This window comes from Castor canadensis, chromosome 7, assembly GCF_047511655.1.
Source record: "Castor canadensis chromosome 7, mCasCan1.hap1v2, whole genome shotgun sequence".
Lineage (NCBI taxonomy): Eukaryota > Metazoa > Chordata > Mammalia > Rodentia > Castoridae > Castor > Castor canadensis.
Window position 1 is genome coordinate 153,445,779 of NC_133392.1, and position 12,819 is coordinate 153,458,597.

The 12,819-nt window shown below is 44.9% G+C and overlaps 1 protein-coding gene across 1 annotated transcript in view; it reads right to left on the reverse strand.

Annotated features, from left to right (window-relative positions):
- Positions 1 to 6,886: 6,886 nt before the first annotated feature.
- The window catches only part of LOC109701980 (PRAME family member 12-like), a 40,364-nt gene continuing 34,431 nt past the window's right edge, over positions 6,887 to 12,819 (reverse strand). Inside the window, 1 exon segment of the mRNA XM_074079625.1 lies at positions 6,887 to 7,130. Coding sequence (XP_073935726.1) covers positions 6,887 to 7,130 — 244 coding nt within the window.

Consider the following 12,819-nt stretch of genomic DNA (forward strand, 5'->3'; position numbering starts at 1 on the left):
AAGCACTTCCCCTTTCTCAACAACTTCCTGTCCAATCAGAAAGCAGCATCTGGTCAGATTCTTGTAGCACCACACAGTTAATTCTGACTAGTTGTTCAACTTTCTCCAGATTAATTGATTGAATCAGATGTCCCTCACTGAAAGGGAAAGACTCAGTAATGGTATGAAGGTCAAGGACCCACTCACTGATCCACTGCACTCCAGTGGTGATGGTTTTCTGCTGTCATAATCCTGAGTGTGAGACAGGAAAGCATTCAGTCTGTGCCTGATATTAGAAAAGGCAAAACCTGAAAATATCATAATTTAGGGACATTTTTCCATGTCAACTTTGGAATATGTTCCAGAGTTAAAACAGCTGGGCAAGGTTCACAAATTAGAAATTAAAACATGTTACAAGAGCTGGGCATAGTGACCCATGCCTGTAATCCCAGCACTCTGCAGACATAGGGAGGAAGAATGCAAAATCAGGATCAGCCTGACCTACACAGACAATTCCAGGCCAGCCTGGGCTGCAGAGTGAAATCCTGTCTCAAAAAGAAAGAAAATAAGGGCCTAGGGCTCAGTGATAGAGTGGTTCCCTAACATGGCAGAGACGCTGAGTTGAATTACGGCACCAGAAAAACAAAACAGCAGAAAAAAAATTGCAAACTCATTCAGGTACTGGGGCAAGGGTCTGATGGCTGAGCACTTGTCTAGCAATCGTGTAGCCCTGAGTTCAAACCCCAGTCCCTACAAAAAGAAAAACCATATTGAAAAGCAAGTCTTATGTGATGAGATATGTAATATGTAATATTCATACAGGATTTATTATGTATTTATTTATATTTGTTTGATTCTTCACTGTTTTTTATGGCAGTATAGGGAATTGTACCCAGGACCTCAGCCTTGCTAGGCAAGAATTCTACAACTAAGTTATACTCTTTCTCCTTTTACATTTTAGGTTTTTTAATATGAAGTTCCGTACATTTGTAGGGACATTTTTATGAATTTAATTCAATTTGAGAAAACATGAATAACAAAACATGGTAAAAACAGGTTAAAGAAGGCTTAACATATTCTGTTTTTTGAATGGAAGCAGCTGCTGATGCAAGGAAAGGCACACCCCTGTGGTGGGTCAAGGGCAGCCAGGCCCTTATCAGAGCAGGTCATGACCTAGGTCCACTTCTCTCAGGTGCAAATAGTTTCAAAGAGTTCCCTAGGCCCTGGATTGTGCTCTTCCTTGCACCAGGTCATCAGCCTTGGGGGACTCCAGCAGTCACAGCTGTCTGAGCAGGTCACTGTCCAAGCCAGAGGCCTCCTTGGGTCTGAGGGGGGCCAAGCACCCTGTAAAAGTGGCATTCCTGGAGGTGTGCAGGGTGGTAAGGTGGGGCAAGGACGTCCAGGAAGTAGGAAACTGTTCACCATGTCCATCTGTTGGAGCAGGGACAGGGGTCCCTGTCCTCCCTATACTGGCCTGCCAGGGCAGGACTTGTGGACACAGGACCTCCTTCTCCTGCCTGCAGCAGAAACTGGAAGCCCTGCTCCTGAACAGGGTCTCCTGCTGGCCCCTGCCTCCAGCTGTTCCATGCTGCTGATGTGCATGGTGCCATGGAGTACCCCGAGCTCCATGTACATGTCCGGGGGTCATGCAGCGGGACGAATGCACCAATCTGCAGCAGGAATACACACGGTCTGAAATCATCTGTGCCACACACAAACATGCAGGTGACCTGGGCAGTTGGAGCAGTAGTGCTGAGGTGTCTGGACATGCAGAGTGCTCTGGTGCCAATCTGGACAACCAGATTCTTCAGCTTAGTCAGTTTCTCCATGAAATCAGGCAGCTGCGGTGTCCATTGCTGTGGTCTCTGCTGCTGGGAAGGTGACACTCTTCTGGAGGGTGACATGCTGGGTAAGGGAGCAGGGCTGTCTGAGGCCAGGTTTGGCTGTGTCCCTGTGTGCCACAATCAGCTCTGTCCCATCTTCCATCCACTGAGGACCCCTCCTTTCCACAGATTCTGGTCCCCTGTAGCTGCCTTGACTGTCCCTAGCCTCAGAGAGGACCTCAGGCCCCACAAGTACCCACTCACTGGATAAGAACCTGGTCAACCTCTGTAGCCACACACAGGCAACTGCCCAGGAGGCTCGGCCATGGCCCATCCCTGTGTTCATTTGACTATTTATTCATTTACGATTTACTTCATGTTTCCTAAATGTTTGTGATTCAGGTAGGGCTGGCTATTGTCACTGACAAAGGTCTTAGGAGTCATTTCATAATGGGTCAGTTTGTATATTCTTACAGGAGTGGATCTAACCACTGTCAAGGTCAGGGCTAAAACTTTTAGGAGAGGCAACCTGTCAATTTTTCTTGTAGATAATTTTGATGTGGGGATAATTTTTGTCCACTAAACTTTTCAAACAATTGAATATGACAAGGTTAGGCACTTGGTTTATAAAATCTTTATTTAACTCCTTGATAACAATTTGCCCCGTGAGTCTCATGATGCTGGATCCTAACAGAAAGATGGAACCACATGTCTGAATCATTTTTATTACTGTTGGCCAAGCCTTTCTGGAAAGGCTCCTCCATCCTGGAAGAGACAAATGACCCAAGAGTGGATGAAGTCCTTCCAGGGAAAAAAATTAGTGAAATCAACTGCATATGGTGAAACTGTCCAGCAGGAGGCAGAAATGCACAGCTTGAAAGATTCTCTCTGGGCTCCTGAGACTGACAAACACTATTTGCTGTTTTAGAACCAGGGTCCCTGCAGAGTATGGGTGCCAGCTATACAGACTATCTGCAAATTTGCATTTTTGTAGCTATGAACTGATTACAAAGGTTTGCCATGAAGTAAACAAGCAGTGTCTGTCCTGTGCCAGGCTCTCTGTTCAGATGTGGGCTACAGAGTGATAGGCACACAGTCTGTGTCCTTTAAGGGAGAATCTCTTAACAGGAGAGATTACCAAGGAAGTAAACCACACGCTCATCACACCACTCAGAAAACCATCTCCCTAGAATTTCGTCAGATAGGTAAATCTATGACTCTATGTGTAACTGCAAAACTTGAAAAGGACCAAGCTTTCCTCCAGTGGCTGAATGCATAAGTAAACTGAAGTCCATCCAGACAATGGAATATTATCAGGCCTTGAAAAGATGTGGGTTTCCTTAAGTACATATGACTAAGAAACAAAGTTTGAAAATGCTGTATAAGGTGGGGCATTCTACAAACAGCAGAAGTATGGAAACAGTAAAAGTCCATTGATTGCCACAAATGGTGGAGGGCATGGTTGGCCAGAGCACAGGGGTTTTTAGAGCAGTGACAAGGCTCGTTAGGACCCTGTAAGAGTGGGGACAAGTCATTCTTCAGTTGTCAAACCCATAGAATACACAGCACCGAGAGTGAGGCCTGGTGTAGTGTGGAGTTTGGTGACAATGCTGTGTCAGTTTGGCTTGTTACCATAACATCTGTAGCACTCTGGTGCAATGCAGGTGCTGATCTTGGGGAAGGCTGGGCCTATGTGTGGCAGGGAGGTGGTGGGAACTCTGTGCATTCTTCCTGGTGTCACTGTGATCCTACGACAGCTCTGAAGATCCTGTCCATGTCAAGACTTGCAGCATTTGTTTTTACCTCTGTCATTACACTATTCTCAATAATTCTTACAAAGAAACAATTGTTCACTGATCTTTAAAATCTGTTTTAAAAGTCTTTTTTGTTTTTAAACAGCAATGCAGCTACATTATTTTCACTTTATATTACATCTTTGAGTACTAAGCTTCTTTTAGATATTAACAGTCTACTCACATAAATTATAACATAAAAACTCATATCCAAACAGCATTTACCTAATAGCAGATTTTTTTGGCGGTAGTAGGGTTGAACTCAGCACCTTATACTTCCTAGGTAGGTGCTTTACCACCTGAGCCACATCCCCGGCTCTAACAGCAGATATTAACAGCCACCCTATACAGTCCTACTGGTAACAGTAACCTATCTCATGTGGTCGTACCTATGGTGGGCAGAACCTGACTCTTGGAAATTTCTCTGAAGCTCCCTAGAGATGTGTCAGTGGTGTGCCCTCTCCTCCTCCCCCCATATGGCTGTCAAAGCCCTACCTTTTGGGTGAATTCTGATTCATTAGACTGCAGGTAAAAGGGACATCCCCTGGAGTGCCTGTGGCCCTGCTGTTCTCTCAGTTATCAGGAACAGAGGATGAATTGAAAGATGGGGAATGCGTGGATGTCTCTTAGGAAGATAAAGAAGGAAGAACCCGGCTGGTGGAGTGGCTCAGGTGGTAGAACCCCTGGCTAGCAAATGTGAGGCCTTGAGATAAAAGCACAATGCAGCAATGAAAAGGAAGAGTGAATTTTAAAAAGGGGAAAAGGTATTTATTGAGCTCTTACTGTATGCATCATCTCATAGCTCCTATTAGTGTTCCATGAGCTGAGTGTGCCTTTACCCTCATGGACAGGCAAGTTTGCTGCTTGCCTCAGGTCCCCTGCCAGACCATCAGCACCTAAACTAAATTCTGAGCAGGGGGTAGTCACCCAGCTATTCATTCTTAAGGACCAATCACCACAAGAACTTACTCATCTTGTGATGACATGTGGATTTCACCAGAATCCACTTTAGTCTCTCTTGATAGAAGAACAGGGCTGTATTATCAAGGTCTCTCATTGATGTGACCTAGCCCTTGAAAAGGACGCAGCATTTTAATACAGGATTCAAATATTTATAATGTATAACATGCCTATACGATGTAAATTTCACCAAAGGGAATGTGGTTGTCTTTTCTGACCACAACTACTTTAGTTCAACCCACCAGGATGGCAGGCAGTTGGAGAGGCCGAGAAATATGAATCATACACAATGTGGAGTCCCCTCCAGTACCAGGTGGGAGTGGGACAATCCTTTCCATGTGTAGTGAAGGCTTTTGGCCACATAGCCAAAGATCCAGAACTGAAGATCCTGGATCCACCTGTGAGGACTGGCCAGGGACTTGGCATCTAGTTCGTAGTGCTAGAAGGGGCTTTGCGCCAGTGGCTGGCATTCATTTTGTACCTCACACATTCCAGGCCTTTTGTGTGCACCTGGTGAAAGTTACCAACATGGAGTCACTTATGTCAATCCCTGTCAAAATGGAGAGAGGAAGATATGAAGGTGAGGTGACCCACATACACAAGGGATTCTTCAAAACCACGGGATTCCAGGTGAGCTGCTTGCACAAGGGTGTTTACCTAGCAACAGCTGTCTTCCCATGATTGATTCCAACTCCAGTCACAAGCTTTTGTGACATGTGGTCTTTCTTTCAAAATAGTGTATGAGGACTTCTTTTTGTTTTTTGGGTTTTTTTTTTTTGTCTTTTCTTTTTTGGTGCTGAGATCGAACCCAGGGCCTCATGCATGCTAGGCAAGCGCTGTACTACCGAGCTACATCCCAGCCCTTCTTTTTGTTTAATACATCCCACTTCCCCTTGGATGAACCTGTAATGTGACATAGCAAGCATATTCCAGAGTACTTTCCTGCAACTCCCAACTCAACTTGACCTTGGAAAGTCAGTCACTGATAGACATTCTTGGCGGGGCACTTGTGAAGGAGATCACAAGAAGGGAGGAAGGACAAACAGAGTGTGAGAGGGGTGATCAAATGGTCCCATTTCATTGGATGCTGGGCTGTCCTGGGGCCACACTTCATTGAGCAGACAGAGATTTCTGTGGTTTACACTGGACACCAGGCAAAGTGATCATGGAAGACACCAGCTTGGGAAACTAAGGTGAATTGGACAACCAGATGCTCCTGCTTCTCTGGGACACTGAGGCAGGCATGTGGATGTGGAGGGAAATAGATTGAGGAGATATTTCATCTGGCCCAGGTAAGGAGCAAAGGCAGCCAGTGTGGACAGCTGCCTGGAGCAGTGCACTTGCACTTTCTGCAAATCCAACACTTGAAATTTCTACCTCCTGTGGGTGAAACAGGAGCCTCAGACTTCAGGCAAGGATACAACTTTCTACCTGTTTTTTTTTTTTTCTTTTTCTTTTTTGATGCACGGTCACACACTCAGGTTCACTTCAAATGTACAATACTCATTCCTCATCCTCCAGAGTGCCATGGGATCCATGTGTTTCCCAGGACACCAGGCCTTTCCTGTGCCTCTTCATCTACAGCAACTGATTCCTTCTTCCTCTATCTCACTTTTCTCCATCCACGACTATTTCACATAACCTGATCCCCTCTTCTGGTTTCTATGGGAGGAGGCAGGTACAACCTCCTCAGCCATCTCTGCCTCCATCCTAAGCATTTTGTATACCACTGAAGTCCTGTCCCATATGGGCCCAGCAATGACCCAGTGCTTTCTATTCCTCCAGGCTGGTGCCATTGTCCCGTCCTGCAGGACACATCAGTGTGGGTAGCGGACCTAGAAGGGGAAGAATGAAGGGACAAGAGACACGAAGGAGACAGCAAGACAGGAGTTCTGATCAAGCTGCAAAATTTTATTGTTCACACAGGGGTATTTATGTGCTGAGGGAGTGAGGGGTACGACGAGGTGCAGGCTGGTTGGCTGGTTCTGCTATAGGACTTCTGATAGGGTGAACGTTCGCGCCGGTGGCAAGGTAAACTCCCGGAAGAGAAGCAGGGACGGCGCCATCTTGTGCTGGAGGTGGAGAAGTTGGGACAAACAACCGTGGGCAAGGTCAAGACAGAATGGCTCACAAAGGGAGCCTTGTCTCCGACATGCCATTAGAAGCCTCTGGTCTTCCCTCAGTGCTCAACTCTCCCTGTCCACAGCTGTATCCCCCTGGATTCCCAGGGCCCCTCCTTCTAGGCTGCCTGGGTTGCACTCACCTGGGGCAAACTCACTGGCCAAGCAGCCCATTCAGCTCATCCAGTGTGACCTGTGAGGTCTACAGGTCTCATGTCTTCATCAGGGTCCCCAGGGTGAGGCAGGGGAAGGGCCAGGCCTGCACCATGGTCTTCATGGCCTCAGTGTGTCTCCTGGTGAAGGCCTCCATGAACAGAGGAGGGATAGCTGTGTGGGCAGTGTCTCCAGAACAGAGATGGCCAGGGCCTTGTTCCTCAGCAGGCTCTGCCCTGCCAGCTGCAGGAGTGTGGGTGGGGCCTTGATGCTCATTCTGAAGGATCTTCAGGGAAAGGAGCCTGGGAAGTATCAGGAAGAGGCAGCCTGTCAACCCACCCCTATGGAACCCCCAGTGCTCATATCTAAGCCTCCCAGTAGCTGGGATTAAAAGGGTGGCCAAATGTTTCAGCTTCTCTGTTTTCCAAACCTGTGAATGAAGTCACACTGCACCTGTTCCCCATTATGTGTTGGAGGTGCTAATCTGTTTCTCCCACTTGGATTGAGGATTTGGAGCTAAGGACCTTGGTTTGTCTGTGAAAAGTAACAAGGCTTCTGCCCATTATTCTAGGACTGTCTTTCCTCACATGCCCCTCCATCTGTCTCACTGTTTTCAGGGTCTGTTTTACATCAGTGCCATCCCCACTCTCTCAGCCCTGTCAGAGCTCACCTACCACAGCTGTTCCTTCTAGACTGTGAAGAAGAAATTGAAGGATCCCATTTTTCCAGGTCCAGCTAGGATCTTGTGCCCAGCCTATTCACCATGGGTGTGCACTGTCTGCCCCTGGTGCTCCTCCACTGTGCACAGAGGTCACCAGGGGCACCAAGTCTCAATGCTTTGGGCTTTAGTACTGCTGGTGGACAATGGTGGGATGGAGCAGAGAAGACTGAAAAGCCCAGGGAGGAGGGTGGAGAGTCACAGAGGAAAACAATCATCCTTCCTGTCTTCTTCTCCTAATATCCTGCTGGATGTGTTGGGAAGCTAGGGAGCTATGTAGACCTGACTATCATAGGCTCCCCAGGCATCAGGTCCTGGAGATGTGTTGGTATGTGGCTCGCAAGGTCTGAGTATCATATGATTAATTCCAGCACTGCATGTAGGCAAAGCCTGGCACTGCCAGATAAAGTCCGTTCTGTCTTGGGCTGGGTACTTGTTAGGTGGCATGGCCCCAAATCCTATAATGTCCCTTAAGTTCGGGACCCAGTTATGTCCAACTCACTATACTTTGTATCTTTTTAAATTTTTTTGGTGTTATTGGTGCTTGAACTCAGGGTCCTATGCTTTCTGGGCAGGTGCTGTCCCCATCCCAACCTCACTACACTTTGAATGGAAACCAAATACACAAGTTGAAGATAATGATGCATATTTGTCAAATTTCAAAGACTACAGGAAAGGAATTCCAATTCTCCTTTCAATCTCTGCCTTCTATGTTGCTAGCTATTTTGGTCTCCAATTCTGTCAAAAAAACATTTAAAACTATTGTGAAAGTCATGTAACAATAATATAGAGCATTTGGACATTAGAGAAGAAAACAGTCACTCTGAGATGTACATTCCCATATGTACGTGATCACATCTGGGAAACTAACACTCTGGGGTGGTTATGGGGAAGAAATAAATCAGAACACAAATCTGCTTTAAACTTGTTGTATAGAATGTGAGTAACCTTTTGGTCAAAAGGAATATCAAACTTATAAACTCATAAAGCCACAAAGTCTATGATCAATCATTTTAAGGCCACCCAAAAAATTAAAGTGTGAAGAGATAAATTTCCAATCACATGTTCTATTTTTAGGTGTTTGATTAAGAATTCGTAAGGGGATTAGGAATTAAGCTCAGTGGTTAATTGAGTGCCTAGCAAGCATAAATCCTGGATTCTGCCCATAGCACTGAAGAAAAGGATGAAAGAAAACAAGAAATGGTAAAGGACTGGGAATTCAGGTCCACAGTGGAACATTTGCCTGGAATGCACAAGGCTGCAGCATAAATGAAAATTAAATGCCAAACACAACAAGGGGATTGGACTTCGATCACATGATAAAGCAAGAGCACACTTGGGAGGTATGAGGATAGGTAAGACACCCAAAAAACTAGATAGCATTTGTTGCCCTCAACATAGAGAAACTAATGCAGATACTTTAAAGCGACAGAGGCCAATAGGAGGGAACCAGGAACTAGAGAAAAGGTTAGTTTGAGAAGAATTAATTTAGAAGGTAACACACATGCACAGGAAAGCAATGCGAGTCAACTCCCTGTATAGCTGTCCTTATCTCATCTAGGAAAAACCCTTTGTCCTTACTATTATTGCTTATACTCTCTCTTCAACAAAATTAAAGATAAGGGCAAAATAGTTTCTGCCTGGTAGCGAGGGTGTGGCGGGGAGAGGGAGGGGGTGGGGAGGTAAGGGAGGGGGCAGGGGAAAGGGTGGAGAAATGACCCAAACATTGAAGGCACATATAAATAAAAGAAAAGAAATTAAATACCATAAAGTGAAGCAGAAATCAAAGTGATTAGGATGAAAGCCAACACTTCATTTTGAGGCAAAATCACAGCCTTCCATCTGTTCATCTGGGCTGCACAAAAAGGAAAGTTTCCCCTGACATCCTGGCTGCCTGTCACTATTTGAGACTGGCTGAGGGTAGGTAGGATGGGTGTCCTTACCGAGGTTGGTGACTCACAGATTGTGGGTGAGGTTGGCAAGGGCTCAGGCCTCTCAGCAGCCCAGGCAGTGACCTCTGCTCAGGGTTTTGTCAATAATTTTAATTGATTTTTCTACTCATATCTCACCTTTCAACTATTAGATTCCAATCAGAAAGCAATATCTGATTAAATTCCTGAAACAAAGTTTTTAGCTTTTTCCTAGGGACAGTAAATTAAATATCTGAGGTGGTTTTTTTTTGGTTTTTTGATTTATACTACTGGAGGGAACTCAGTGCCTACCATTCACTAGACAAGCGCTTAACCACTTGAGCCTCACCCAGTCCAGATGTCCATTTTTTTTTTTGACAGGACTGAGGTTTGATACTACGGGCTTCCTTTGCAAATCAAGCACTTTACAGCTTGAGCCACACCTTCAGTCCATTTTGCTTTTATTATTTTGGAGATGGAGATCTCATAAGCTATTTGCCCAGGCTGGCTTAGGACTATGATTCTCCTGATCTCAGCCTCCCAAGAAGCTAGGATTATAGGCATGAGCCACTGGTTCCCAGCTGAAAGGAGGTTCTAAATTGAGTCTGAGATCAAGGTACGATATTGGCTTTTTTTCTAGGAAGCCTAAGAGCCATGTACAGCTAGGAAAGATTGGCATCCAGTTCAAATTAACTATGAGATGGGAAGAGACATGTTTCCTGGTCCACATATGAATGACCAACAGAATGTGTCTCTGAGTCTTCTCCTTTTTGCCTGTGGGCTATGGCAGTGATAGACTTGAGTGAATAAGGGACAGGCTACTCTGATTTAGAGATTAGAGTTTTGAGTTGAGTTGAAAGCCAGGTAATGTAAATTTGTGTTCTTCCCACTTCAGTATTTTCTTCATCATGGCTGAGTTAAAAACAGCAGCAAATCCTAAAACCAAACCAATCTTTACCTCTCAGTGGCTTATAGATATTTATCTGTTCTGACCTTGCTACTGATTTAATATTCATGACTCAGCAAACTTTGCTGTGGGTCAAGGAGTGTTTACGTTGCTTCTATAAATTTGGAGAGATTCCTTTTTACTCCTTCAAAATGGGTCCTAGTTTGATTTTTTTCCAGGACACATATCAGATCTGGAATCTATTTTGTAACTGTCCTATCATCCCTTCCTTTTCTTTTTGTCCAGATGTCCATTTTTGAAAGTAAAGAATAAAGGATGGGGTAAAAGTCAAGGACTCCTTTACTGATTTTTTCCACATGTTGACTGAGTTCTACCATATGTAACCCTGTCATAGGTCTTAATTCGAAATAAGGAAGGGTTTATGTGTCCTCGACATTAGAAAGAAAAATAAATCTGAAAATATCATTTTTGGGTGATTTTTGGCTCATCAAAATTACACAAAATTTCCAGAGTAACATCAACTTTATGAAGACAGTCCTGTCCTTCTCAAAGAAATAGATATCTCAATGTACCCAAGAACACTGGGAGCTATGCTAGGAACAGTAGGTCCTGAGCCCCTCAGGGAGGCAGAGGGGCAGAGCTGAGGTGAGATGGTGCCAAGATATAGGCTAAGGCCTCTTTGAAGGGGATCTGGAGAAAATCGCACTGAGGGGTCTCTGCAGTGACCATGTCATTGGGCTGAGTGATTTTAATGGGATCTGTGAAACACCCTGGACAGTGTAAGACTTGTGGGCATTCTTGAGGGACCAAGGGGTGAGGAATGGAAGACTTTGTCTCAATGGAGGTAGAATTTGAAAGGAGAGACACGCACAAGACTGCAAAGTCTGTTAAACTCACCTTGAGGTATGGGCATGGAGGGAAATGTACACTTTGGTTTACCCAGGAGGTCAAGGGTGTTTCACATGGGATTAGCTCAGCCAACTGACTTGAGAAGATGAAGTCAAAGAATGGGTGCAGGGGCCCAAGGGCAGCCTTGACTTCCAGAAATGGGGAATCAGACATTTCAAAGTCTGAAAGCCACTGAGGGTGTAAGATGTAGCTCCTCCAGAGTTGGGGAAAACCCTATGTCCTGAGATCAGTGCCCACAGCCATGATGTGAAAGGGGGATTGGGTGGGCATTTCACGTGCAGTACTCAGCCTTAAAGACCACTTCATCCGTTCTGGAGTGTGTGCTCAACAATCCTGATCTCCCACTTGATTCTGGTGTAAAATGTTGTAGAGAAAAATTTTCAGCTGCCCTTTTCTTTTTCTTGTTGTGATGGGAATGGAACCCAGAGATTCTTGTATTAGGAGTCCAAGCTCAAGCACTGAGCCATACCTTCAGACATGCCCATGGTTGACAGTGTTTAAGACAGGATCTGTCTCTATAAACCAGGCTGTCCTGGAACTCAGAAAAGGGAAGGGAATTAGGAATAGCTTGAGGGCCAAAGACACATTCATTAATTTATTTCACGTTATTGGTGATGATTTACATTTGGGTGACCCTCATAGTACTAAGTTATGCAGGGAAGTATCTGCTCTGCTCCTGACAGTTTGGGGACACAGCTCAGTGGTTGATCCCTGGTCTCGTCTGCACTAGGCCCATATTTCAAGGCAAAGATTCCATTTTATAACATGGACAAAGGCACTTGGCCAACTTCAGATCCTGAAAAAATGCATCTGCACCAAGCTTGGCACCTTTAGTCTCCGCTAATTGTGAGAGTGGGGCAGATCATTGTGTGTGTTACATTCCCAGAACTGCACTGCATATATATGTATATATGTATATATATGAATGCCCTATATGTACATGTATATGTACATATAGGACCTTCATAATAGTCTGTCATTGACAATGACCTTCAACTTGAATGATTTCTGAGCTAACTCTTACAAGCACAGAAAGGTTTGAATTTTATCGTAAGATTTCCAAATTTTAGAAAAAACTTGAAGTACTTTGGGTTATGGTGTAGCTCTCTGGTATGGCAAGGGCTTAACATGGGAGATATCCTTGATTTGATTTTCAGTACTAAACAAACAATAAACAAAAAGCTTGTGGCATTTTATATTTCAAAGAAAAATTAACTACATAAGTCTTTCATATAATCTGTGGTTGAATTCTATTGATCATGAGGCTGCTCTATTAAAAGCAAGGATTGCTCTCCTGTGGCCCAGACATAGCAAAGGAACAGGACATGGGTCCTCCCCTAGGCTCTCATCCTGGACCACAGCTCACAAGGACCTGCAGGACCCCACCCCAATTTGGAAACCCACAGCAGAAGAAAGCCACCCCAACATCGTCAGGGAGCTCATTGTGTTTTTAACCAGTAGAGAATCTACCCTTGGGAAGGGTGAGAGGCATAATTCTCTCTGCTCAATCTCTCTACAGCCCAGAAACTTGCTATGCCCGTTTTATC